This window comes from Rattus norvegicus, chromosome 11 (assembly GCF_021556685.1).
Source record: "Rattus norvegicus strain SHRSP/BbbUtx chromosome 11, alternate assembly SHRSP_T2T, whole genome shotgun sequence".
Classification (NCBI taxonomy): domain Eukaryota; kingdom Metazoa; phylum Chordata; class Mammalia; order Rodentia; family Muridae; genus Rattus; species Rattus norvegicus.
Window position 1 is genome coordinate 77,713,970 of NC_141544.1, and position 24,942 is coordinate 77,738,911.

The 24,942-nt window shown below is 39.2% G+C and overlaps 1 protein-coding gene across 2 annotated transcripts in view; it reads left to right on the forward strand.

The window, feature by feature from the left end:
- Window positions 1-24,942, forward strand: part of Eaf2 (ELL associated factor 2) — a 45,460-nt gene that overhangs the window by 4,752 nt on the left and 15,766 nt on the right. For both annotated transcript variants that reach the window (XM_087575627.1, NM_172047.1), the window contains 2 exon segments: window positions 18,165-18,301; window positions 20,624-20,769. In XM_087575627.1, the coding sequence (XP_087431753.1) occupies window positions 20,676-20,769 (94 nt within the window). In that variant the 5' untranslated portion in view covers window positions 18,165-18,301; window positions 20,624-20,675.

Here is a 24,942-nt window from a genome sequence, read left to right on the forward strand (position 1 = left end):
TGCACCATTCATAAAATGGTGGTTGGTTAAAGTGAGGAATGCTGTTCATAGGAAGCAACATCAACACATTTCAAACTGTTTTGGCTCAACCAATGTTAAAACACTTTAGTTCATTTAATGGTTTCAAGGAATATCATAGCAAATGACTTGACAGTGATTACCGAGATAATTATAGATAATGTTTCTTGCCTTGTAGTCCTAGATTGCTATTACAGATGGACATGTAAACTAACAGCTAATGTATAAGTTAGAACATATTTAGAATGCCCCATATGCACTTAAGTGAAACAAAATCCTCTGTCCAACGAAATCTTGAAAGGCTTCATAAAACGATTGGTAATTGAGCTGAGCTTTTAAAAGTTGAATGACAGTTAGACAGGAAATATGATACTCTAGTCAAGCAGAGCAGTGCACAAAAGTCTCTAATGCTGAAAAGAACAGGCCCGTGAGGTAAATAACTCATTACAGTAAAGTACCGTGAGAATAGATTAAAGGAGTAGAAGCTGAAACATAGACTGGGATCAAATTGCAAACTTATTTTATGTTAAAGTTTAAAATTTGTACTTCATTATATTGATCCTAGGAATAAGTCTAAACAAAGAAGGATATGGCGAGATTTGTGGTTCATTGGGGGAGCTATTTTAGAAGGATACACATTGAACAACTTTTATACAAATTCTTGGGACAATACTTGTTTGAGCCTTCTAGTTTTTTTAAATTTTGGAATATTTGCAAGTATATAATAAAATATGTCGTGCATAGAACCTCCATCTAAAGTTCAACATTTGTTTATCTTCCATAGGCTATATACGCTTAGCTAAAAAAATAATTTTATGCATTACTTACAATAGCTTAGTAGATGAGACAGTTGATGATGTAGAGTTCTCCACTTGTGGTATTACATTTGAGCTGGAAAGATTCGCAATTTGGAACATTTCAGATTTTTGAATTTTGAATTAGAGACACTCAATCTGCAGTTTAGGAACTCGGCTCTTCTGGCCCAGGTGCTAGGGTCTGGAGCCCTTTCCCGAACATTTTCTCCGTTTTTTAAATTTTTCCAAATGTGTTCAAATACTGCAACCCATGTTACTTTCAGAAAACACGCTTTCTTAGTTCAGTCCTTGAGTTAGAAATTTCTTATTAACTAGAATTTTGTTTTGTTTTTCTTCTTTTCTTTTCTTTAATACCGACTTCATCTGTTATAGAGAAAACCAACTGTAACTTTGGGTTGTGTATTTTAAAAACTGGACTTTTTGAGACATGTTGCCTTTAATTTTATATAGGGAGGAGTCTAGAGTTGGCCAGTTTACATTGTCTCACATGGATCAGTGATCTAGCTTGTCGTGGGTAGAGGTATAACAGTTTTAATCTTCCAGTCTGTTCTCTTTTTCTTGCATTTATAATTCAATACCACTCACTGCGACTCCGCCACTATGTCAGATGTAGTCAGTTGCTGCTTCTGAAGGCTTTCTTGAGGTGGAGCTTTGTATATGTATGGGAGTTCTTGTTGAATATTTCTCATTTGTTTCCTTAGGAACTGAAGAAAATGAAAAAATAATCAATTCACTATGAGATGTCATGGATACACTAGCTTTTGAAATCCTCTATTATGAAAAATAGATTTTTCCCAGATTCTGGTGTTTCTATACCATTTGGAAATTTATTTGGAAGCATAAACCTTATTTGTTCTATGGTGTCCATTAAGGAACAAACTGAATGAGCCATTCAATTTTATTTTCATTTTTATACTACTTAAACATAAGTTTTTAATATAAATAGTCATACCCCCCCTTCCTGCCTCCAGCCCCTCCCAGCTACCTTCCCTCGAAGGTCTCTCATGTCCTCCCCATCCCCAGGCACTCAAGGAAAAGCAGCCATTTCATTATAAAGGGGACCAAAAAGCTTTTAAGTTCATGGTGGGGAGTGCTGTTCTGTAGTTTCAGGTTATGGTAGTCCGTGATGGTTAGTTTGCACCAGGACTCCAGTTGGGCTGTCCTTGCCGAACAGAATATCTGTGTTTCAAGTTACAACTGTCCCACACCATCCCTTCTATTGCTTTGCTATGGCAACTCTTCTATGAATGCCTTCTACGAAAGCATTATTTTGTTCACCCTCATTCAGCCTAGTGAAGAGTTATAATCTACCATGTTGGATTACGGTCTCCATAGAAGTCTTTAGCAAATGACTGTTGGACTAGGCCTTTGTTGTCAAACCTATGGCTTAAAAAGGAAGGAAGTAATTACTCCCTTTAAATCTGCTAGAGTTATCCCACATGCATCTGCACTCATGTGTACATACCTACACACACTCATGGTTAAAAAAATGAAATTATCAGTCAGGCAGTGGTGGCACACACCTTTAATCCCAGCATCCAGGAGGTAGAGGCAGATGGATCTCTGTGAGTTCAAGGCCAGCCTGGTCTACACAGAATGAGTTCCAGGACAGCCAGAGCTGCACAGAGAAACCCTATCTTGGAAAACCAAAATAAGTAAATAGAGAAAGGTAGGTAGGTAGGTAGGTAGGTAGGTAGGTAGGTAGGTAGGTAGGTAGATAGGTAGGTGGATGAATGGATAGATAGATAGATAGATAACATTTTTAAAAAACAAGAATAATTTCAGGTTCTGATACTTTTTTTTGATAAGGTAGATTTTAAAATCCATTACTTTTTTTCTATTACAAAATAGAATAAAGAAAAATGAAGTCTGTAGACCAGTTAAATACTATGCATTTTTATAAACATTTTTAAAAATAGAAAATACTAATGATGACAAACATCTATTGGATGTGGCATGGCTGGTCTCTCATGCTGTGCTTGGTGATTTTTTATGTATTACCCACTTAATTTTATCCACTGTCTACATCAACGACTAGGAGCTTACCCCTATGTGATAGAGAAGGAAACTGAGGCTTAAAGAAAGTAAATAATGTGCCCCAAAGTAAATAATAGATGAGAGCCAGGACCCTCTCCCTGTGGGGTGCGTGGTTCACCATATTATCCACGAGCATCCACTTGCACAGTGTTCACTCCATGCCAGGCACCGTCTCAAGGACTTCAGCGTTCACAGTCTGGAAAAGTAGGTATTGCCACTCCACTTTTAACTAGAAGGAAGGGGCCCAAAGAAGGGCATTCTCTCTCTCTTATAAATAACTGGCAGAACAGGTCCTCTGAGTTCTAAAATCCTCCTGTTGACCATATCATTTTTGTGCGGTCCCAGGGATCATAGCTGCTCACTCCCATTTGCAGCAGAGTTACCTAGCAACCAATTGTGAGGGTCCTTGCTTTTTTTCTATAAACCATCTGAAACCTCCTCTAACTGGCCTGGCTTGAATAGCTCTCTTCCCCTCTGTCAGGCAGGTGGGGGGCGGGTGGGGCCTGCTCTCCTCCCTTACTTCCCTCCTGAACATCTGCAAGTTTCAAGATCTCTGTGAGTCTTCTTTTGCACAGAAGGGAGGGGCTAGGAGGACTTGGAGGAATGTGGAGTTCTTAGAGGCTCAGCGAGCTCTTTCCTGTCCAGCCTGTTTCGGACAGTTTTGTTTAAGGAGAGTACACGTTGTACCTGTACACTTAACAAGCAAGCAGAGATACCACTGATGTCAAACGTGGAATAACAAACAAAATGTTCCTTCTGAGACTTCTGATATGCTGGAGGAGATGTAGCTGAACTATAAATAACATTTTTTAAAGATTTAATTTAATTAAAAAATTTCTCTCTCTCTCTCTCTCTCTCTCTCTCTCTCGTGTGTGTGTGTGTGTGTGTGTGTGTGTGTGTGTGTGTGTGTGTGTGTGTGTGTACACTTAAATGTAGGTATATTGGTGGGGCCAAAAGAGGCCATTGGATCACCTGGAGCTGAAATTATAGGAGGTTGTGAACAAGGGACATAGGAATTATACTTTGGTCTTCTTTTTTTTTTTTTTTTTTTTGGTTCTTTTTTTTTTTCGGAGCTGGGGACCGAACCCAGGGCCTTGCGCTTCCTAGGTAAGCGCTCTACCACTGAGCTAAATCCCCAGCCCCTTATACTTTGGTCTTCTGTGAGAGCAGTATGTGCTCTTAACTAAGGAGCCATCTTCCCAGCCCCATAAGTAAACAAATTTGAAGGCAGAATTAAGATCCTCTTTAGATGATACCACAAATATGAGAACACACAAAACCAGGAATACCAAACTCTTCTCCTCTCTAGCTTTGCCAAGAAAGGGAATATCTCAATTTGTCACTTTCTGGAGGGGGAAGAAGAAACTCCTCAGTGAGCTTTTCTGCCTTCTGTCCTATGAGACGCAGGTGTGGATGAGCTATTTCTGAGAGGGGAGGGACATAATCGTAGGACATGATTAAACCTTTGGGAAAGTGCTGGTCAGATAACTGAACATGTGAGACTCAGGGGTAATGGCTGTGTGTCTGATGTGGCAGAGCAGGTGAGGCACCAGACATCAGACAGGCTAAAGACAATAACCACAGATGCCACCAAAACAGAGTCGCTCACTTAACCAAGTAGGTGAAATGTACGTAGAAGAGTATAAGTGAGATTTTTATTTCTTCTAATCCAGGTTCCCTCTCACATTTCCTCTTATTCCAAGAAACACCCCCACAAATAAGAGATACCAAGTTACGAAGTTTGCTCTTAAGCCCCATTTTGATAAAAAGGAAGAGTATTCTGGGTTCCAACAGCAGCTATCTCTACTTACCCCTGCTTTGTTGTATGGATGTAGCCATGGTTACATGCTACATATAAATACAGACTATTCAATTATAAGTAATCTTTGCCCAACGTATCACAATGTTATGAAGTCCACACACAAATGTATGTGACCCGTGTTCTACTGAAAGAAATTCAATTTTACCTCAGATCGTTTGAGAATTTTTTTTTAAACGTGGCCTTGCTATCTTCATTCCAAATCTTTGTTCATGGCTATGACACATGCTGATGGAATGGGAGTTAGAATCTGGATACCAGCGACAAAAGTCTTGCTCCACTCTGTGGGGCTTCGGGCAGAGTAGTCTTCCCTTACAATGCAGTGTCTTCCCCAATAAGCTGAGAGTAAGAGTGTCTCGAGAGGCTATGGTAAAGCATGCATGAGGTAACATAAACAGAAAAGCCTTTGTAAATATGGAGTCGGATAATGGAGCTCAGAGGTCGAGTTAGAGAACTGATGCTTTGTCCCCATAATGGGGAATTATGGCAGTTTATATAGGGAGGGGATTGAAATCATTTCCTTGGCTTCTCCCAAAGTTTCCTTTCTATCTGAACTACCTAGTTTCCAGTACTGTAGTCTCCTCTCCTCTATTCTGCACCTATTCGTTTCTAGAAGCAGAACATGAAGGAAGTTGTTGACAAGTAGCTGCAGATTCCTTAGAGGTGGCAGACCCATGGAGGCAGTTAGGTTGATCGGAGCGACTAAACACTTGATTCTTTGATTCTTTTGCACACCTAGTCACATTTCCATTTCAGAGAGGTTAAAAGTCACAGATCTAGGATCAGACTTCCCACGTTTAGATCTCCCTTTGCCCCTTTCAGTGTGGACTTGGGCAAATTATCAAGTCTTTTGTGCCTCATTTTTTTCATATAGAGATAGTAACTGTCTCATAAGGTTGTTACAAAGATCACATGAATTTGCATGAGTTAAGTACATAGAACAGAACATGGACCATAGCTATGTAGTGATGTTATGGTTATTGCCATGTTTGAAAAAGCTGTTTTTGCTGTTTCCATATTGACTTGGAGTGACTTAGAGGACACTACTAGGAGAGATGGCTGGCTCAGGATGATTGCTATACAAGCCTGGTAACCTGAGTCAATCCTGGGGACCCACATAAAAGGGAAAGGACAGAAGTGACCACAGATGTGCCATAACATCTCTCTCTCTCTCTCTCTCTCTCTCTCTCTCTCTCTCTCTCTCTCTCACACACACACACACACACACACACACACACACACACATACACACATAAATAATTTTTTAAAAAGAAGGCACTAGGAGAGTTTATCAGAGGACAGATTCTTCCCAAGTGATGCCTGGCACCACTGAGGGTGAAGCTCCTCCCAGTGTACTCCTCACTGCAGCCTGCTTGTCCTTGTCTTCTCTGTATTATTTGTGCCCGGACCCACAGTCTTCTGAGCCTCACACGCTACCTTTTGAGATACAGCACCTTTCCCAGTGTCAGTTCTGTGAGGTACAGGCCCCGTATTTCAGCTATTATAGAGAGTGGAGACTTTGGTGGTTGTCATCACTAAGCCTCTGCCTGAGATCAGTCTTCTTCCTGTAGTGACACATGGCCACTGGCAGTTCCTGACCTCAGTCTATTTTCTGTTGCTAATAATACAATGTCACAAGTGATGAGGAAAATGTGCTTTTCTCGGCTTACCATCTAGTACTGAGATTGCTAGGTCATGAGGTAAATCTACGTATATGAGGTTTTTAGTTTCATGGCTTATTTTTTTTTGTAGAATCTCTAAACTGTTTTTCATATAGTTACAATAATTACATTTTACAAAACTCTCATAGGGTTAGTGATGTGGAATATGTTTTCATGTGCTTATTGGATATTTGTGTTTCCTCTTTTGCTAAATGCTTATTCGAATCTATTGAATTATCAAGTTACCAAATCATTTTTACTTGGTATTGGGTTTGGTTTTGACTATTGAGCTTCTGTAATCTATGTCAGTTTCCTGTCGTTGTGAGCAATGCAATTATTTTCTCCCACTGTACATGCTTTCTCTGCACTCCCTTGATCATTTTGGTTGTTATGCAAAAGTTTTTTAGCTTAGGCGATCCTATTTCTTTGTTTGGTTTTTGTGCTTTGGGAATTTTATCCAAAAGTTTCTTACCCAGTACAATGTCCAGAAGTGTTTCCTCTATGTTTTCCCCTAGTCGTTTTATAGTTTTAAGTCTTACTCTTAAGTCTTAAATCCATTTTGAGTTGATCTTTATAACTGAGAGGCTGGAATCTAGTTTCATTGCTCTGTATATCTGTACGTTGCTGTGTAATTTTTAAACAGCATTTTCTTAAGAGTTCCTATTTTGCAATGCATATTTTTAGTAACTTTGGTAAAAAGAATCAGTGAGCTGTAATGTGTAGTCTTATTTCTAGGCTGTTTGTTTATCCCATGGATTTATGTGATTTTTTTTAATGCTAGTACTATGCTGCTTTGATTAGTTTAGCTGTTAGCATTTTTTTCAACTCAAGTTCGTAATGTCCCATGTTTTGTTCAAAATGACTGGCTACTTAAGGATATTTTTGGTTCTCTTAATTTTGGTTGTTTGATGAATACCATCATTCAGCCCCGATGTCCTTTGAGAGGAATTACACTAAATTTATAAATCAATTTGGGTAGTGTAGGCATTTTAACAATATTAATTTTTCTAGCCTATGGAAACAATATCTTTCTGGTTTTGTGTCCTCCTTAATATCTTTTTTTGACCCAATTGGTAAGATATAATTGCCCACTTAAACATACAAAGCCCAGTACACATGCATCCCTTAAGAACATTCGTAACAACCTGTAAAGGCACAGCGTGGAATCTTAACGTCACACGCCATATTGTCCTGCCAAAGCTCCTCTCTCTCCCTCTCCTCCTCTTTAATATCTTTTATTAGTGTTTCATGCACTTCTTTTTTAAGATCTCTCAATTATTAGACATTGTAAATAAAATGTCTTCCTTGATCCTTATTTCAAGTAGTTCGCTATTGGTATATATAAGGCAACACGAATGACTTTTGTATTGATTTTACATCCTGAATCTTTGCTGGTTTTATTAGTTCTACCAGTCGTAGTAAGTTTTGGGGCTCTCTGTATAGATCACGCCACCTTCAGGGATTACTTAATTTCTTTTCAAAGAGTCAACTCACATTTTCATTGAGCTTTGCAGGTTTGGGGCAGTGTGCGTGCGCGCGTGCGTGCGTGTGTGTGTGTGTGTGTACGTGTGCACATATGAATTTCATTTCTATCTTTTTCTTGCCTAATGGCTCTGGTGAGGTCTTCCAGCATGTGCTGAATAAACATGGTGAAAGTGGGCATCCTTGCCTTGTGGCTGATTTTATAGAGAAAGCGCCAGCTTTTCTCTATTCTATGTGATGTTAGCTATTTCATAAATGTCCTTTATAATGCTATATTACTTATATATTAAATTTATCCAATATTTCTGTCATGAAACATGTTGAATTTTATTGAATGCCGTTTCTGTATCAGTTGGGATGTTAGTATGGTTTTGTCCTTTATTCTCTTGATGTCAAGTGTGTGTGTGTGTGTGTGTGTGTGTGTGTGTATATATGTGTGTATATATATATATGTATATATATATGTATATATATGTGTGTGTCTGTATCCTGAGCCATCTTGACAGCCCTAGGATGATTGAAACTTGATCAAGGTGAATAATTGTTTAATACATTATTGAATATAATTGTTTAATACATTATTGAATTCAACTAGTATTCTGCTGGGGAGCCTTACGTCTGTTATTAAGCATGCTGGCCTGTACTTCTCTCTATTTGTACAATCAAAGGACTGATAGCCTTTTCTCAGTACTGGAAAGATTACTGAGAAACCTGCTATCACAGCAAGTGAGCATTTTGTTCTTTCCAGTGTGGGCATCAGGGTAATTCTGGCTCTGTGAAATGTGTTTGTTAGAATTACTTCCCGTTCTACTTGGAGAATTTCATTAGTTCTTTAACTCGTAGAATTCTGCTCTGCAGTGAGTCCTTGTCCTGACTTTAAAAAAAATTGGGAAGGTTTTTATCATTATTTCAATCTCATTACTTGGATTTTATTGATTCAGGTTTATCTATTCAGCCTTGATGTGTTATGTTGGAGAATTCATCCATTTCTTCTAGGTGATTAAAGTTGTTAGCATGTAGTTTATAAATAACCTCTATCTTTACGTTTCTGTCGTATCTGTCGTAATGACCTTTTAAAAAATTATTACTTAAATCTCTGATTCTACTTGAGCCTTCTCTCTCCCTTTCTGTCTTAGTTAGGGTTTTACTGCTGTGAACAGACATCATGACCAAGGCAACCCTTACAAGGACATTTAACTGGGGCTGGCTTACAGGTTCAGAGGTTCAGTCCATTATCATCAAAGCAGGAACATGGCAGCATCCAGGCAGGCCTGGTGCAGGAGGAGCTGAGAGTTCTACATCTTCATCTGAAGGCTGCTAGCACAATACTGACTTCCGGGCAGCTAGGATCAGGGTCTTAAAGCCCACATCCACAGTGACACACCTACTCCAACAGGGCCACACTTTCTAATAGTGCCACTCCCTAGGCCAAGCATATATAAACCATCATACTTTCTTAAGCTAGCTAAGAGTTTATCTTGACTATCTGTCTTTTCAATAAGATTCATTTTCATTAGCTCCATTGATGTTTAGGGTTACAGTTTTTAGTATTCATGGATTTATCCTTTGATGTTTACTATTTTATTTGCCTTACTAATTTGGGGTCAACTTGATATTTTCCCTTACAATGCAGTGGTGGGTTGATTGTTGTAGGTCTTTCTGCTCTCTTGGCTTTGGGGACTATCACCCTTCTGCATGTCTACAGGCCTGCCTTGATCTGTACAGTAACAGCCAAGAGGCTGACAACTTTCAGCACTGCACAGATTACCTGGTATGGGACTGAGTGGGCATCTTTATGTGTTTGCAGTTTCTTTTCTCTTTCACCCTTCAGAATGTTCTCCGTCTTTTCCCTGTGACAGCTTGATCGCCTTTTCCCTCGTGTGGTAGACGTGATTGAGTTGAATTTGACTGGTACCGCTCGCCTCCCTGCACCTGGAATTTTGTGTCCATCTCTAAGTCTGTTAAGCTTTCTGTTAGTATTTCGAATAAGCTTTCTACCACTTTGGCGTTCTCACTTCCTCCCTAAGCTGTAGGAATCCAAATATTTGCTTTTATTAAGCACCATACTAAAATTCCATGAAATTTTTTTGTTATTCTTGAAGTTTGTTTCTTACTCAACTGTATAGTTTAGTTTTTTAGATTGATTTATTTCATGTATATGAATTTTTTGCCCGCATGTATGTACATACATTGTACGTGTGACTAGTGCTGGTGGGGTCAGAGGAAGGTATTAGATCCCCTGGAACTGCAGTGGTAGATAGTTGTGAGCCACTGTGTGGGTGCTGGGAACCAAGCATAGGTCCTCTGCAAAGCAGTAAATTCTGGCCATCACCGATTAAAGCAGTGCTGACCTATTATGCAACTTCAGGTAATATAGAGTGCTGATTTTTTTTATTCTGAAACTTTGCGTAGTGTGGCATTTAATGATGCTGATTTTCTAAATCTATGGGTGTGGGGTATCTCTGCTTTCTGTGTCCTGTCCAATGTCTTTTATCAATGTCTCATGCTTTATTTTTAGTCACCTGAATACTTTTAAGTAGATGTTTTCAAGCACACTAACTCTTTCTTCTGCTTAATCTATCCTGTTATGGTTACCTCCTGTATAGCAGTTTTAAATTTTCCTGAGGGAACTTCAGCTCAGGAATTTCTATTTCAAAAGTAATTCTCACGTCTTTTACATTTTTCTGTTAAGACTGTTAAGCCATTTCTTTGCGTTTCCATTAAGACTGCGAGGCTGTTCAGTGTCTTTAAAATAGCCATTTTAAATCCCCTGTCTGAGGACTCCCTGTACTGATTCCCTCCCAGCCAGTTTCCGGCACTTTATTTTCGGTTGTAAATATGCATGGCTTCATGACAGTTGGTGATATGTGTGGTTTGTGACATCCTCAAGGCATTACCCAATCTGTTACCTATTTTACTTCCAAATTAGACTCTCCTCATCCACCTCCATAAATTCTAAACAGGTTTCCTCTTTCCTCTGAGCCCGTGTTTATACCCACCATTTCAACACTAGAGGGTGCCCAAGTCCAGGTTGTCCAGAAGTTGGTTGGAGGGGAGTTGTGTTATTTCAATACGAGAAGGCAATCTTAGCTCAGATCTATATTAAATATGCCATTGGCATTCTGCTCAGAAAGAAATAGTAGAGTCCAGGAAAGATTTCTCTGTTCCTGCAAAAATATTCCTGGGTCCAGGGAAGGACTAATTGCTTCATATACAGCAAACTGTCATTGGACACAAGAAGATTCTCACTGTGGATAGACCGAACCCAAGTTTCTATGTGATACCTATGAATACCAGTTCCACCAAGTCAGCTATGAGCCCATGCTTCACCAACCAGCACAGTTCTTGATTAGGACCAAGGCCTATGCTGTGGGCTCATTACTATAGTGAACTTGTGATCCAGAGCTACTCTAACCAGTCTTAGCTGCTATTGGCTGAACGTGAGGTCCAATAGAAGCAGACTGCATGTTTTTTTTTTTTTCTTGGAATATGTCTGTGGTTGTTCACAGCCAGGCCTAGGATGGGACATGCCCAGTGTCAGGTGTCACCACCACTAAGTTCCAGGGCAAAACAGAATGAAAGCAAACAAACAAAAAAACCAACCAAGAGCAACAAATAGCATTCGCTTGCTGTTATGTCCTACTCCCCCTGAGAAAAGTCTTGAAATAACGCTTTACAGCTTGAGGTTGGGGTAGTATTTGGGAAGGCAGCCTATAGGCCACCATATTGGTGTTATTATACTAGATGACACATAGCTACAAGGACCTGTGCAGCCTCAAGGTATATTGGTATTCACAATGGAGCTGATGATTGTGCAGATCAAGACAAAAGTTTGTCCCCCTGGGCACAGATCTCAACCACATCTGAGGTTTGATAGCCTTGTCTACGAGCTTTGGCCTTGTGCTATCCATGCTGCCTGCAGATGGACATAGGTGGTAAAAAGTCTCTTACTTATGAAGGGTGTTTTTCAGTGGGTTGCAGCTGTAGAATCCTGGACCCTAGGAGGAAATGACTGTAGCCTAAGTCCACCTCGGGCATAGAACAGATGTGCTGTTCAATCCCTTCAACACACAGGTCTGCACCTGATGCTAGGGCCAATCTGGAGTTCCTGTGAGCTCAAGCCTTCAGTTTTTACTGTGGTGGGCCTGGCACTGTGCTCTCAGATAAAGCCTTTCCCACCTTTCTTTCTGCTCCCCAGTGAGTAGAGTTCTGCTTTCTGTCAACCGACTTTGTAAGAGTTACAGGTGAAACAAGCAGCTACCGGTCCTAACACAGGTCCAGTGGTTCAGCCCCACGTGTTAGCCACGTGATAAGGATCATGGAGCTTTGCTCAACACCGCGGTTCACTAGGATGGGCCTGCAGTTTATTTTTAAGTCTGAGGACTGGACTTTCTCCTTACCCAAAGCTAGAGGTGTGGTTCTCCCCGCAGGGTAGCTTACAGTAGGGTGCAGGCCATTCTGGCAATTCTTCCTTCTTGCATGCTTCGGTGTGTCCTGTTTTGTTATACTAAAAACAGGTAGGGGGCGCTCTCACTGTGTTTCCTTAGCTCCTTGGAAGAGAGTTTATCACAAGAACAGCTACTCAGCTTGCTGTGTCTACATGGAGAGATGAGCAGAAGAGCTTCTCAGGCATCATCCTGCTCCTCCCTAACCTTTATTTGTTTTTTATTGGTTCTGGGGTTGAACCCAGGGCCTTGCAAATGGTAGGGCAGGCGGTCTATCAATAAAGAGGCTATTTCCCTAGTTTCTCTTATTTATCCTTTTATATTATTTATTAGTATCGCTAACCATCAGTTGTCTTTCATTTTTATCCTTATTTTGTGTTTATTCCTCTTTACTGTTATTCATTATCGAACCTGTAACTCTCTCTTGCTTATGAAAGCTATGGTTCTCCAGGTCCTATGAAATCACAGAAAAGGGTGTTAGGGAGATATTTCTGTCCTTCCTAGGATCCTTCCCTCCTCCTCCTTCTCACTGCCCTTCCCTGCCACCTTGGCCAGATACCTAAGTTTTGTTACTGTAACATTTTACTGAAAAATATCTTTAAATAAATTTAGCTTAACATTATACATTTATATAGCCTATTTCCATCTATTTAAAATTAATTATATATAAATAACCAAATTCCTTTGCTTAATACAGCCATGGCTTCATTCCTTTATACTGAGGTTCTGTTCAGAATCCTTTGTTCATGCTTAAGAGTCTTTGAGCTCACATCTTAAAGCGTGGTTCAATGTAAAAATGGCTTTTAGTTTGTAACTAAAACATTGTTTCAGACTAGAGATCTTAAACATCTAAAATTCTTTAAAATAGAGAAGCGTGAGCAAGTGCATTTTTACATTAATTTGTTTCTTTTCTTTCTTTTTTTTTTCCCGGAGCTGGGGACCAAACCCAGGGCCTATGCTCTACCACTGAGCTAAATCCCCAACCCCTTATTAATTTGTTTCTTATTTTACATGTGTGTATGCATGTGTGTGAGTGTGAGTGTGAGTGTGTGTGTGTGTGTGTGTGTGCCCTTTGAGTGCTATACCCACAGATGCTGATGCCAGATCTCTTTCTTTCTTGTTTTTTTCTCAAACAAGCTGTTCTCTCACTTCCTTTATATTTTCATTTGCAGTATGCCTCCTAGCTGACTACTTTAAGTCAGTTATCTCTACTGCACCACATTTGTGTGATAGTCAGTCTGTGAGGGGAAAAGGTTGCTTTAAACTTAGGGATTTTTTTTCTACTTTTAGCTATAGTGAAAAATAAATAAAATAAAATAATCTCATAATTGAGACCAGAATCCTCTAATCTCCATCAACAGAATCCTCCAGTGACTAAAAACCTCCTCCAAGGCTCCACCTCTCAGCACCCCTCCCCTCCCAGTAGCACCAGGCTAGGGACCAAACCTTTTGTACAGGATCCTTTCAGGAATGTTCCAGATCCAACTGTAACAGCCTATTCTGGCCCCCAAGGCTCAAATCTACCTCTCAATGCTAAATACCTTTAGTGCACCGCAGAGAGTCCCCGGTGTGTTAAATGTTCAGAAGTCCAAGTCCATAGTCTCCTCTGAGACACAGGACACATTCAACTGTGAGGTCTGAAAAAAAAAAAGTCACATGTGTGCATTGGTGCAAAGTAAACAAATATTTATCCTCCAAAAAGAAAGAACAGGAACACATCGAGAAGGAATGCAATCAAGCCCCAGTAGATATCATTAAGTGTCTATATTTAATATATTAAATCTTCATGTTCATCATCCAGGGAACACCACAGTAGGGTGTTGAATCCCAAGGGGTTGGGCAACTCCACCCCCACAGCCTTGATGGTTGCAGCTCACTCAGCCACACTTCTGGACTCTGCTGATTGCAGTATCCCCAGGAAGGTGTTCCACATTCTGGCCTTCTTCCCTCCCGGGTCTCCACCGCAGCTCCAACGTCACTCTCACTGCTCTGTTTCTCATCCTGTCAGGGGCTGCTTGCAGGGACTCATACCCTGCCACGACACTGTTTCCCAAGACTTGTCTTTGGAATCTCACCGGAATCCTACACAATCCCATTACTTTTATATTCTGCATGTGAACAAAACCTAGGTCCTACAGATGATCTGTCACAGAGGTGCCCACAGCCTTTGCGTTCCTTACCAATTTAAGCAGTCCTGAGTGAGCAGGATGCCCTGAAAATCTCTTGTCAAAAGACAATCATGTACATTATAACAAGGATGACTTCAGGTCGGATTCCCAACAGAATCCTATTTCTATCTCAAGCCTCACCAAGAGCATCTTTCCTATCTCAGTTTTCTGTTGGCATTACCACATTGTCAACTGTAGTCATAGCAATGACCCCACTTTTTGCTACCTGTTACTTAAGTTAGTCAGCTTTCCATTAATATTAGAACCCCCCAAGATAATCAGCTTATAAAGAGAACAAGGTAATTTGGGATCATGGTTTTAGAGGTTTCAGTTCATGATCAAGTTCATCTATTGTGCATCATACTGGGAATACAGAGAAAAAGGTTACTTCATGTCCCAATTGCAATAGATAAATTTATAAATAAGAGAGGAAGAGGAGGGCTTGGAGTTCCAGCACAAGCCTGAAGGGTTTAGCTCTAAAAACCAGAGGCCAGTCATTAGACTTCACTGTTTTAACTTTCCACCATTTCCTGATAGCACAAGACTTAAATTTATAGACCTTTGGCAGATATTCAAGGTACAAACTATCACACACACACAAACCAGATATGTATTGTTCTGATTTAGAGTGTTGGAAAAGAAATGAAAACATCACAAAGGACCCCATGTATAGGTTTATAGAATAGGACTCTTATCCTGAGTACTTTAAGTTCAATTTGCCTATTAGCATAATTAGTAACAGAATTGGAAAGAGAATAGAGAAAATGATGGCTGTAATCTGGGCGAAATGATGATTGAGTCCCCAAGCTGGATAATAGTGAATATGGAGATGTAGGAGGTATTCAATAGTTGTTTTGAGGCAAGGATACTTCATATACTTAAATTACTTGGTATTTTAAGGAAATGAACAGAAATTAAATAATAAAGGCTAGGAATGGTGGGGCTGGAGAGATGGCTCAGCAGGGGATCTGATGCCCTCTTTTAATCTGTGGGCACCAGGTACACATGTTTGCACAGACATGCATACAGGCAAAACACCCATACACATAAAAGAAAATAAGTTTTAAAAAGATTTTTTTAAAAATTAGAAATGGTGTTCAGTTTGATAAAGAAAAAAGTTTATAAACTTCCTTAAATTATAGCGACTGTGAGAACTTGTGAGCTGTGATCACGCATTGTTCCTGCTCTTTTCCAATATGTTTATAAAGTCTTAGTACTAGGAGCAATTTAAAGGAGTGATGATTGAGTTCTTATTTTTGAAGGGATCAGAGCACGGTGATACATTGTAACTTTAGGTTGTAATCTATTTTAAAGATAGTAAACATCTCTAAGGAAAATAGATGTACAAATCCATTATCAACTATAGTTTGGCATCTGTAGGTTTCTGTATGAGGATAGTTTCCTCGCTTGTTTATAGCCGACTCTGAAGATCAACTCTCCAGAAGAGTGGCCCTAACTCTGTTTTCTGTCTTTTTGTATTTTTGATGGTTTTGCTTTGTTTTCATCACCACACTCCTGCCTCTCTGGCTCTGCAGAGCCCTGGATAAGTGTTCCACACCTCACTATTCAGGACCCAGACAGCCAGGTTCCCATGTATGTGCTACTTGTTCCTGACTTTTTTTTTTTTTTTTAGACCACTTTAGCTTCAGGAAGGCTAATAAAGTTGTTCCTTTGTAGTGGTGATTAGTTAAATGTCGCTCTATGGTCCTGCACCATAGTTAAATGGTCCGCTCTATGGGGTGCACGCAGGGCTCTGCACACGTCCAAAAGCTCTGGGTTCGTGAAAAGACACACACACACACACACATACACACACACACACACACACACACACACACACACACACCCTTTCTGTTTTAATATGCTTACCTTGCTCGATGGCTGGGCACTTCCACGCCTCCCTGTAGCCAGCACACACTCACCTTCGGTATTCCTGAGTTAACATTTCCTAAATTTATTTTTTTTTTCTTTGCTGCCCTGTTCTTTTTCTCGGCAGCCCTCCCACGGGGCCGCTTTCTCTTTGCAACTATATTTTGGCTGTCTTACCCTCCTGTTCCTTGGGTTTGTCCTTCGCCCCTCTCATGATGGATTCTCCTCTTCTCTCCTCTGTGTTTCTTGCCCTGGAATTCTAAAAGTCCCACCTCTGTCCCCCATTCAGCCATTGGCCTTAGTTCTTTATTGATCAATCAAAAACCAACTGGGGACAGGGACCTCAGCATCTGGGCACATAGATTCCCATGTGATTTTGGGAGCTAAATTAAGACAAAGCATTAGAACCAATCTCCAACATTTCTTCCTTCCTTTCTTTCTTGTTCATTTCCAGTCCACACCTATCACACGTCCCTAGCCTACTTCCTGTTTGTGCTCTTCTCAATCACCACATTTATCTCACGTTGCTTTTAGTAGACATCTGATGTGCATTTAATATGCTATGGATTTAGCTTTCTTTAGGTCACCCTTTTCTAATCTAATTGTTTTATTGTGCTTGATAAAAATTAGTATAAAAGTGCTTTAAAATATGAGTATACTTTCAGAAAATTCAAAAGCAGGAGGACTATGTTTAGGATTATACACGTGAGATTAAGAGAATGATAATATAGGGGTTGGGGATTTGGCTCAGTGGTAGAGCGCTTGCCTAGCAAGCGCAAGGCCCTGGGTTCGGTCCCCAGTTCCGGAAAAAAAAAGAAAGAAGAGAATGATAATATAAAAGTTCTTCATGTCTGGAGGTGGCAGTGACACAAATTAAGGAAATTTAAAGAAAAGTAGTAGTGGGCTGAGTTTCTTTAAGTGTGTGTGTGTGTGTGTGTGTGTGTGTGTGTGTGTGTGTGTGTATTTACCAAATGAGCCATTTCCTCATTCTCTGTTTATCCTTTTGTTAAGAATGACATAAAAGAAAACTTAACTGTTACTGAGTAAGTATTCTCTTACCATTCCTTCTGGTATATCTTAGAGAAAAATACTAAAGTTAAACTAATTTCTTGATCAGTATTAATGCATTGCTAAGAAAGAACTTTTCAATTTTTAATTAAGTGTCTGTTGTCATCATATGAGAATTAATAAGACTTGGTCTTTATTGCTATTTTCTTGATAATTTCAAAATGAGAATGTTTCCTTCCCTGAAACATATTTTTAGATTCTATTTGATTAGATTAGATTGAATCCAAGTTGCCCAATGAAAATAGAACAAATCTAACTATTTCAGGATAATTCCTTTTTCTTTCTTCAGTGATAGCTGGCTTGAGATCTCAGCCTGTGTGTGTGTGTGTGTGTGTGTGTGTGTGTGTGTGTGTGTGTGTGTGTGTTCATGTGCATGTGTACTTGGACCTAAAATTTCATAAATGCTAGGTAAGTCCTATATCACTGAACTGAATCCGCAGCCCTATGTTGATCTTGAGATAGGCTCCCACTAAGTTTCCTCACTGGCTTTGTACTCATTCTGTAATCCAGACATGCTGTGAACTTGGGACCCTCCTGACTCTGTCTTCTGAGCAGCTAGAAATTGAGGCCAGGTCTGTCTTAATCTCAGCCTTTTAAAACCACCTCTGTCTTTGTACTTTTATTTTTAAGTCACACTTGTTGGTTTTAGGGTAGTAAGTTTAAATCATTTATAAGTGACTTGATATATAACATAAATTAAAAAACAATACAAAAAGAACTCAATACTCATCTCAATTGAATCTATGATAAATTTCAAGTAATGATGATAACTTCTTAAACAGGGTTCAACTCCACCAGTCACAGTTTTCAAAGGTTCCAAGAGACCTTACTTAAAAGAGTGCATTTTGATTATTAACCATGATACTGGGGAATGTCGCCTAGAAAAACTCAGCAGCAACATCACTGTGAAAAAAACAAGGTAGGTGGTGCATTGAAATAAATTATTTTACCAACATATAAATTTCTAAGGAGAAAGAATGATGGATTAAGTCAAATTATGATGGGAGATGTGTTTTTTAAAAAGTCTTTTAATTGGGGCCCGAAGGTGACTCAGCTTTAAACAGAGCTTGCTATGTAAGCATGAGGATTATAGTTCAAGCCACACTACCCAAGTGATAAGCCAGACGTCCTGTACGCATCTGAGAAGTCAGCACCTCAGCACTGCAGCTGTTTGAACCAGGAGGAGGATGTGTTCCTTGGCCTCCAGCCTAACCAAAACTTGCAAGCTCTGGGATCAAAACAAGACCCTGCCTCAAAAGACTAGGTGGAGAGCGAGAGAGCAGCATCCCTGACTAGTGCACGTTATATGTGCATGCACCACTCTCAGATCTATACACATACACAAACAGATGTGCAAAAAAGGGAACATTTTAAAAATTACCTCTTTTAAAGTTAGTAATGATTCTTAGTGAGAAGATCTTACCACATTGCCTTGTGATGTTGAAATGATTTCTAGGTATGTAAGTATACCATTTATACTATTGTAAATATTTTTCTATCATTGGACTGAATAGAAACATTATCCCCCTATCCAAAAGAACTTTGTCTTAATTAGTAAAGATATATTGAGTACTTAGAATATGGAAGGCACACTAGAGAAAGGAAATTTTGCTAAATAAAGACTAACCTTAAGACGTCTACATTTTATACATTTTAAACATACTAGCAGATTAATTAATTTAAAAATCAGTAAAAAAAACTATAACCACCTTAAATCCTTTCTAGATATAAGTGTTACATTTAAAACCAGATAGTAGAAGAGCACTGCTCTAAGATATAGATAAACAGTAGAAATAAAAATTACCATAAGAATAGAAGGGAAGGGATGTGATTGATAAAAATCTTTAGAAAGACTTTGTTGAAAATGTTACTTCTGGGCCTAGAGAGATGGCTCGGCAGTTAAGAGCACTTGTTCCTCTAACAGAGGACCCAGGTTCGATTCTCAGCACCAACATGGTGGCTCACAACCGTCAGCAACTCCAAATTCTGGGGATCCAATGCCCCGTTCTGACCTCCACAAGTATCAAGCATCCATGTGGTACACATAGAGAAACACAGACAAAGCACACATAAAGTAAAATAAATAAAGCTAATACAAATAAAAATTTTAAAAAGAAAAATGTTATTTTAAAGGAAGTTGAAATCCTAAGGATTACCTTAAATGTGTGTTTAAAACAAACGTTGCTGTAATTGGAGAATGCAAGGGCGGGAGCTGAAGAGTGGATACTATTGAAGCCATTATACATGTATGACATGCCATGGTGAAGCTTATTATTTTGTGCGCTAATCCACACTAACAAAAACGTCTTTCACAAAGTGTCCATTCCCAAAGCCAACTTCAACTGAGAGAAGAAGCCTGAGAGCCTTTATTTGTTAGTGTCCCTGCTGCCCCAGCTCCCTTAAACTGACCAGAAAGGAGATGAGCTATATAAAGCCGGTATGAAGGCAGGAATATAGCTGATTCTCTCAGGGCTGGTGAATACGACTCTTTAAACAGAGCAGGTATTTGTCTCTGTGCCTGTGTGTAAGAATCGGAAAGTGGGGGATAATGTTGGTAGTGGATTAGAGTTTGGGTTGTAAAGGTAGGTTGGGGTTAATGCCTTGACTATTAACTGAGAAAGAGCAAGGACATTTTCTTGCTGGCAGTGGTTACATATTAAGATCTTTCCAATTAGGGATTGGCATATTTGCAGTTCTGCCCTGAAACATTAGCAAAGAGACTGAATAAAAAGAAACAATGTGGAAAACTAAATGTGTAAACTATAATCTTTGGGAGTGTAAATGATTGAGAGAAAATGAGGGTCTAAAAACTTTGGAAGTTAGGAACTGAAAGGATTTGATCACAGGAAACAGAAAGGCAGGGCCCAACCATAATTTCTGAAGTATACTCTTTCTTTGTTTATATGACTGTTTTAAAATTCTGAGTGGGAAACATGGACGTGATCTAGTTTCACTTGCACATATATTTTCCCCTATTGTAGTCATCTATAAGTCTACTGCCTGCTCGTTTGAGCAGTAGCATTGTTTTACCATTAGTCCTCCCATCCTTCCAGGGACCTGTGTGTATCCCACACATACCAGAGGAACTCAATACATATTGGTTAAATGGTTTAACGTCTTATCCTTAAATGTCATTTGAGAGGTGTCTAAAGGTCGAGTGATAACGTTTAGTAACTTAGTATGTTGAATTTGTGACACTTTTAGCTTATCTGGTTTTGATATTTGTTATTCTTAATTGCAGAGGAGAAGGAAGTAGCAAAATCCAGTGCAGACTAGAACAACAGCAACAACAAATGTGGAATCCACCCAGGACATCCAACCTTGTACAGCATTCTCCATCAGAAGATAAGCTGTCCCCAACGTCTCTAATGGATGATATTGAAAGAGGTAAATTCTAACTGTGTATAATGTCAGTGTATAAAAGTAAATGATATTAAGTAAATACTAAGTGTTAGTTTTCATGTACAGTGGGACTTAGTGAGAACATAATTTATTTTATGATTGTGTACTTTTCTAGGATAATGATATAACATATAAATTTGCATATTTATATAAGTATATGCATGTCAGAAAAAATTTTAGTATCATTTAGGAGGAAAAAGTGTTTCATCAGTGCTTTGTAGCAGCTTCTGTGAAATTTATTGTTCACAGTCAGTTACAGAGGGCTAAGGCACCATCAAATCAACAGAAACAGGATGAAGTTTCTTTCTGTTACTGTGCCCCTTTTTGCAGGAAGGCATTTCTGGGGAGGTATAGAGTGTTCCAAAGGAAGGAACTGAAATCTCTGCTTCTCTCCAGCTACACTAGGGATATTGGTGGTACAGTGATTGAACAGCAGCAAGATCCCAGATCTTGAATTTTATCTTACCTTCTATTCTGACTACTTCCAAAATAGTATCATGGTATCTTTCCTATATATGTATATAGCTAGAAAATTAAGAGATTAAAGGGGGAAATGTAAAGTGTATATGCTAGTTATTAAAATTAAAATAGAATTTAGCTTTGTGATGACTGGATACCAAAACAAAAATAAAGATGTAAGTTATATATTTTATATTATCTTAACATATAGTATATTAAGATAGATTCCAAAGAACCGTTCTATTCCTTGCTACTAGATCCTAAAAGCAATTCATTATGTGAAACAATTCTGGAAAGCAGTTGTGTCTTGAGGAGTGAGTCTGTGGGATAGGTAGAAGGTTCTTCATGTGGCACTTCTGGGTCAGACCTTAATTAAATCAGTGCTTTGACATCATACCTCATAGAAAAGGTAGAGAATCAGCTAAGTTGAACTAAGAATAGTTTTCTTTTTCTAATTTACATGCAAAGGGACATTATCTACCTGGAGATGCTCATAGCATCCTTAGACTATATTCTATCAAATGTTTATTAACTCTAGAGTACTACTAACTTCTTTTTTAAACAATTTTAAAATTATGTGTATGTGTGTGGGAATATGCGTATGCTCACATGTATGCAGGTGCCCACAGACGCCAGAAGAGGACTCACAGGTGGCTGTGAGTCACCTGACATGGGTTTTGGGAACTTGGGTCCTCTGGAAGAGCATGCTCTTAACTGCTGGGCTACCTTTTCGGCCTCATGACTGACTATTCTCTGATGACTGAATCATCTTTCCAATATATATCCAGAAATTACACTAGAAATTCTGTGCATCTGTTTCTGCACTTACATCTTTGAGTTATCTGTGAATTTGAGTTTAAGAGATTTAGATAGGACCTAGAATTCCCCATATCACTCAGAGACACCAGGAAGCTGAGCACTCCAGCAAAAGGAATAGTGCTATCATGAGCGCTTGAAGTTTTAAAGATCTTCTTTGTGCTTGGGCTGAGCCTGTCCTTCTCCATCAGAAAATGCATGGGCAGAAGGCATGTGCATGTGATACCACGCTATGAGGAATGCTCATTCCTTTCATCTCCCAGACAGCCTCCCTGCCTTCAAAGTTTTCTCTCCATTTGAAAGGCACCTTGAGACTGGGTGATACTACTAAGGGACACCTGCCTAACAAACACCTTGCTGGGAAGCACTTTTCACTTTCCTCCCCCTTCATGGACACACACACACACACACACACACACACACACACACACACACACAACCCTGAAAGCAGTCTTTATTGTATTAGACCACAGACTTCCTTTTCCCAGGAACTGGGCTTCAGTGCTAGTAAAACTCCATTGTTAAGTTTACCAATGGGAACTCTAGTTGCTTGAGATTTACCAAGAAAACCAAAACAGATATGCAAAAGGTCTGAATTTAGAGTGTCATTTGTCACAAAAATAGGCAAGCATCTGCATGCAAAGCCTGAACCTGACTGCCTGCTAAACTAAAAGATTTAAGTCAGTTGTCCCCTAGAATGGGAAGTTACGTATTATACTGTAAATCAGGAAAATCACAACTTGAATGAGTAATGTCTTTAGTAATTCTCAGAGAAAATAGAAGTTAGAATTATCTGATGATGATCTTAAAATAGCTTTCACAAAATGATCCAATTATAAATTTTCTTGAAGCAAGTGAAGAGTAGAATTAAAGAGAAATTTTAAACAAGGCTCAAATAGAAATTATAAAACTAACAAAATAACAGGGCAAATCCACTGGGCAGGCCCACTTACTAGAGACTAAATAGACTGAGAGAATTCACTTATCTAAAACAGAAAGTGTCCTTAAACAAGGGGAACAGGGCCCCAAGGATTTGTTGCAGAGTGACAAAAGTCCCAAGAGGTGAGACAACTGAACTCTCAGAGGACAAAGAAAAGGGGACTGAAAAATAATTGGGAGAAATAATCCCCAAGAACGTTCTCAGGTTGATGAACAACATGATCCATAGATTCAAGAAATCCAGCAAATCAAAAACAGGATAAACCAAAGAGATGCATGGTGAGACACATCAGAATTAAACATCTGAAATTTAAGGGTAGAGATAAGAGTTCTGATGGCAAGGGAGCTATGCCGTATTACATAGAGGAACGCCATGTAGGTGACATCACTGTCTTATTGGAGACTCAGAAGTGGCACTACACTACTTAATGTTGAAAGTCGTGAACTCTGTGCTTACCAAATTCGTCTCAAGTGATAAATGGGAAATAGACTTCCACAGAAATGAACACTAAAAAATACTTGTTACTAGGGGGCTGCTCTGAAATGTTTGCTTTAGAAATGGAAGTAATCATAAAAGAAATGACAACAAGAAGGGATGTGGGGGCATCAGTTATGGATAAAGAGCAGAGAAAGATAATGGACAATAGGGTATGGTTGTCCTCATGACATCCCCAAATCATATGTGACAATTAAAGCAAAAGCTAACTTTTTGGTTAATACTAGTACTTAAGATAATAATATTTAAAACTTGCAATGATAAGGCATCTAAAGTGATTTTTACATCTTTCCTGTGACAGTGAATCATGTTTTAGACTTGCTTGTCACATGACAAGACATGTATGCTAATTCGCCATTATATATGTAAAGTGACATGCAAAACACCAAGGAAGGAAGGAAGGAAGGAGGGAAGGAAGGAAGAAGGAAGGAAGGAAGGGGAAGGGAGGGAGGGAAGCATGGAGGGAGGGAGGAAGACAGACAGAACAAGATTCCAGCATCCCACAGAAATGAAAAGAAAGTGAGAGAGAGGAATCGAATACCCAGGAAATAAACATAAAGCAAATAGTAAAGGGCACAGGTAAGCCTTAGTGACCAGTGATTAGTGCAAATGTGAGTGATCTAACCTGATTAGTTGAAATGGAGAGTGCAAAAAAAAAACAAAAAACAAAAAACAAAAAACCCAAACCAACCAACCAACCAAACAAACAAACAAAAACCCCAACTGTGTGCTGTTTGTAAGAAATTACTGAAATCGGCAGCTTTCAAGTGGAAGGATGTAAGAGGACACTGTGTAAGCGTTTAAAGCACACACACACACACACACACACACACACACACACACACACACACACACACACAAAGCAAAGCAAAGCAAAGCAAAGCAAAAACAAAACCCCAAAGACAGGAAAGCAGGTAGGGACTTCATGACACAAAAGTGGGAGCAGGCTGAGAGTTTAAAGAGGGGAAAAATGGTTGGAGGGATGAATATAACCAAATGTACTTAATACATGTATGGAAGTTTCAAAGAGGAAATGAGTTTTACCAAGAGCTGTTGCCTGGTGTTGTGTGCCCTAGAAAGGGGTATTGTCTATCTAGCACCTTCCTCTTCCTGTCTTGAGCTGCTGCCCAGGTTTGATTCACCAGGTTTTGATTCACTTATGTGTTTGTTCCTTGTCATTCCCATGGGCACCTCCATCAAATGCATAAGTGCAGTAATCTGCCTGATTGTGGGCTGAGAGACTTCTAACTGAGAGCAAAATAACCGTACTTTTTTATAAATTGAAACCTCAAATATTTACAGTAATGGAAAAGTGACCAACATAGAACATCGATAAGTTCATTTTAAGGCTAAAATTACCAGGATACACAAAGTGAATAAATATGTATAAGAAAAATAAAACTATAAACCAATAACTTTTCTAAGCTTGAAATTTTAAAAATTCAAAA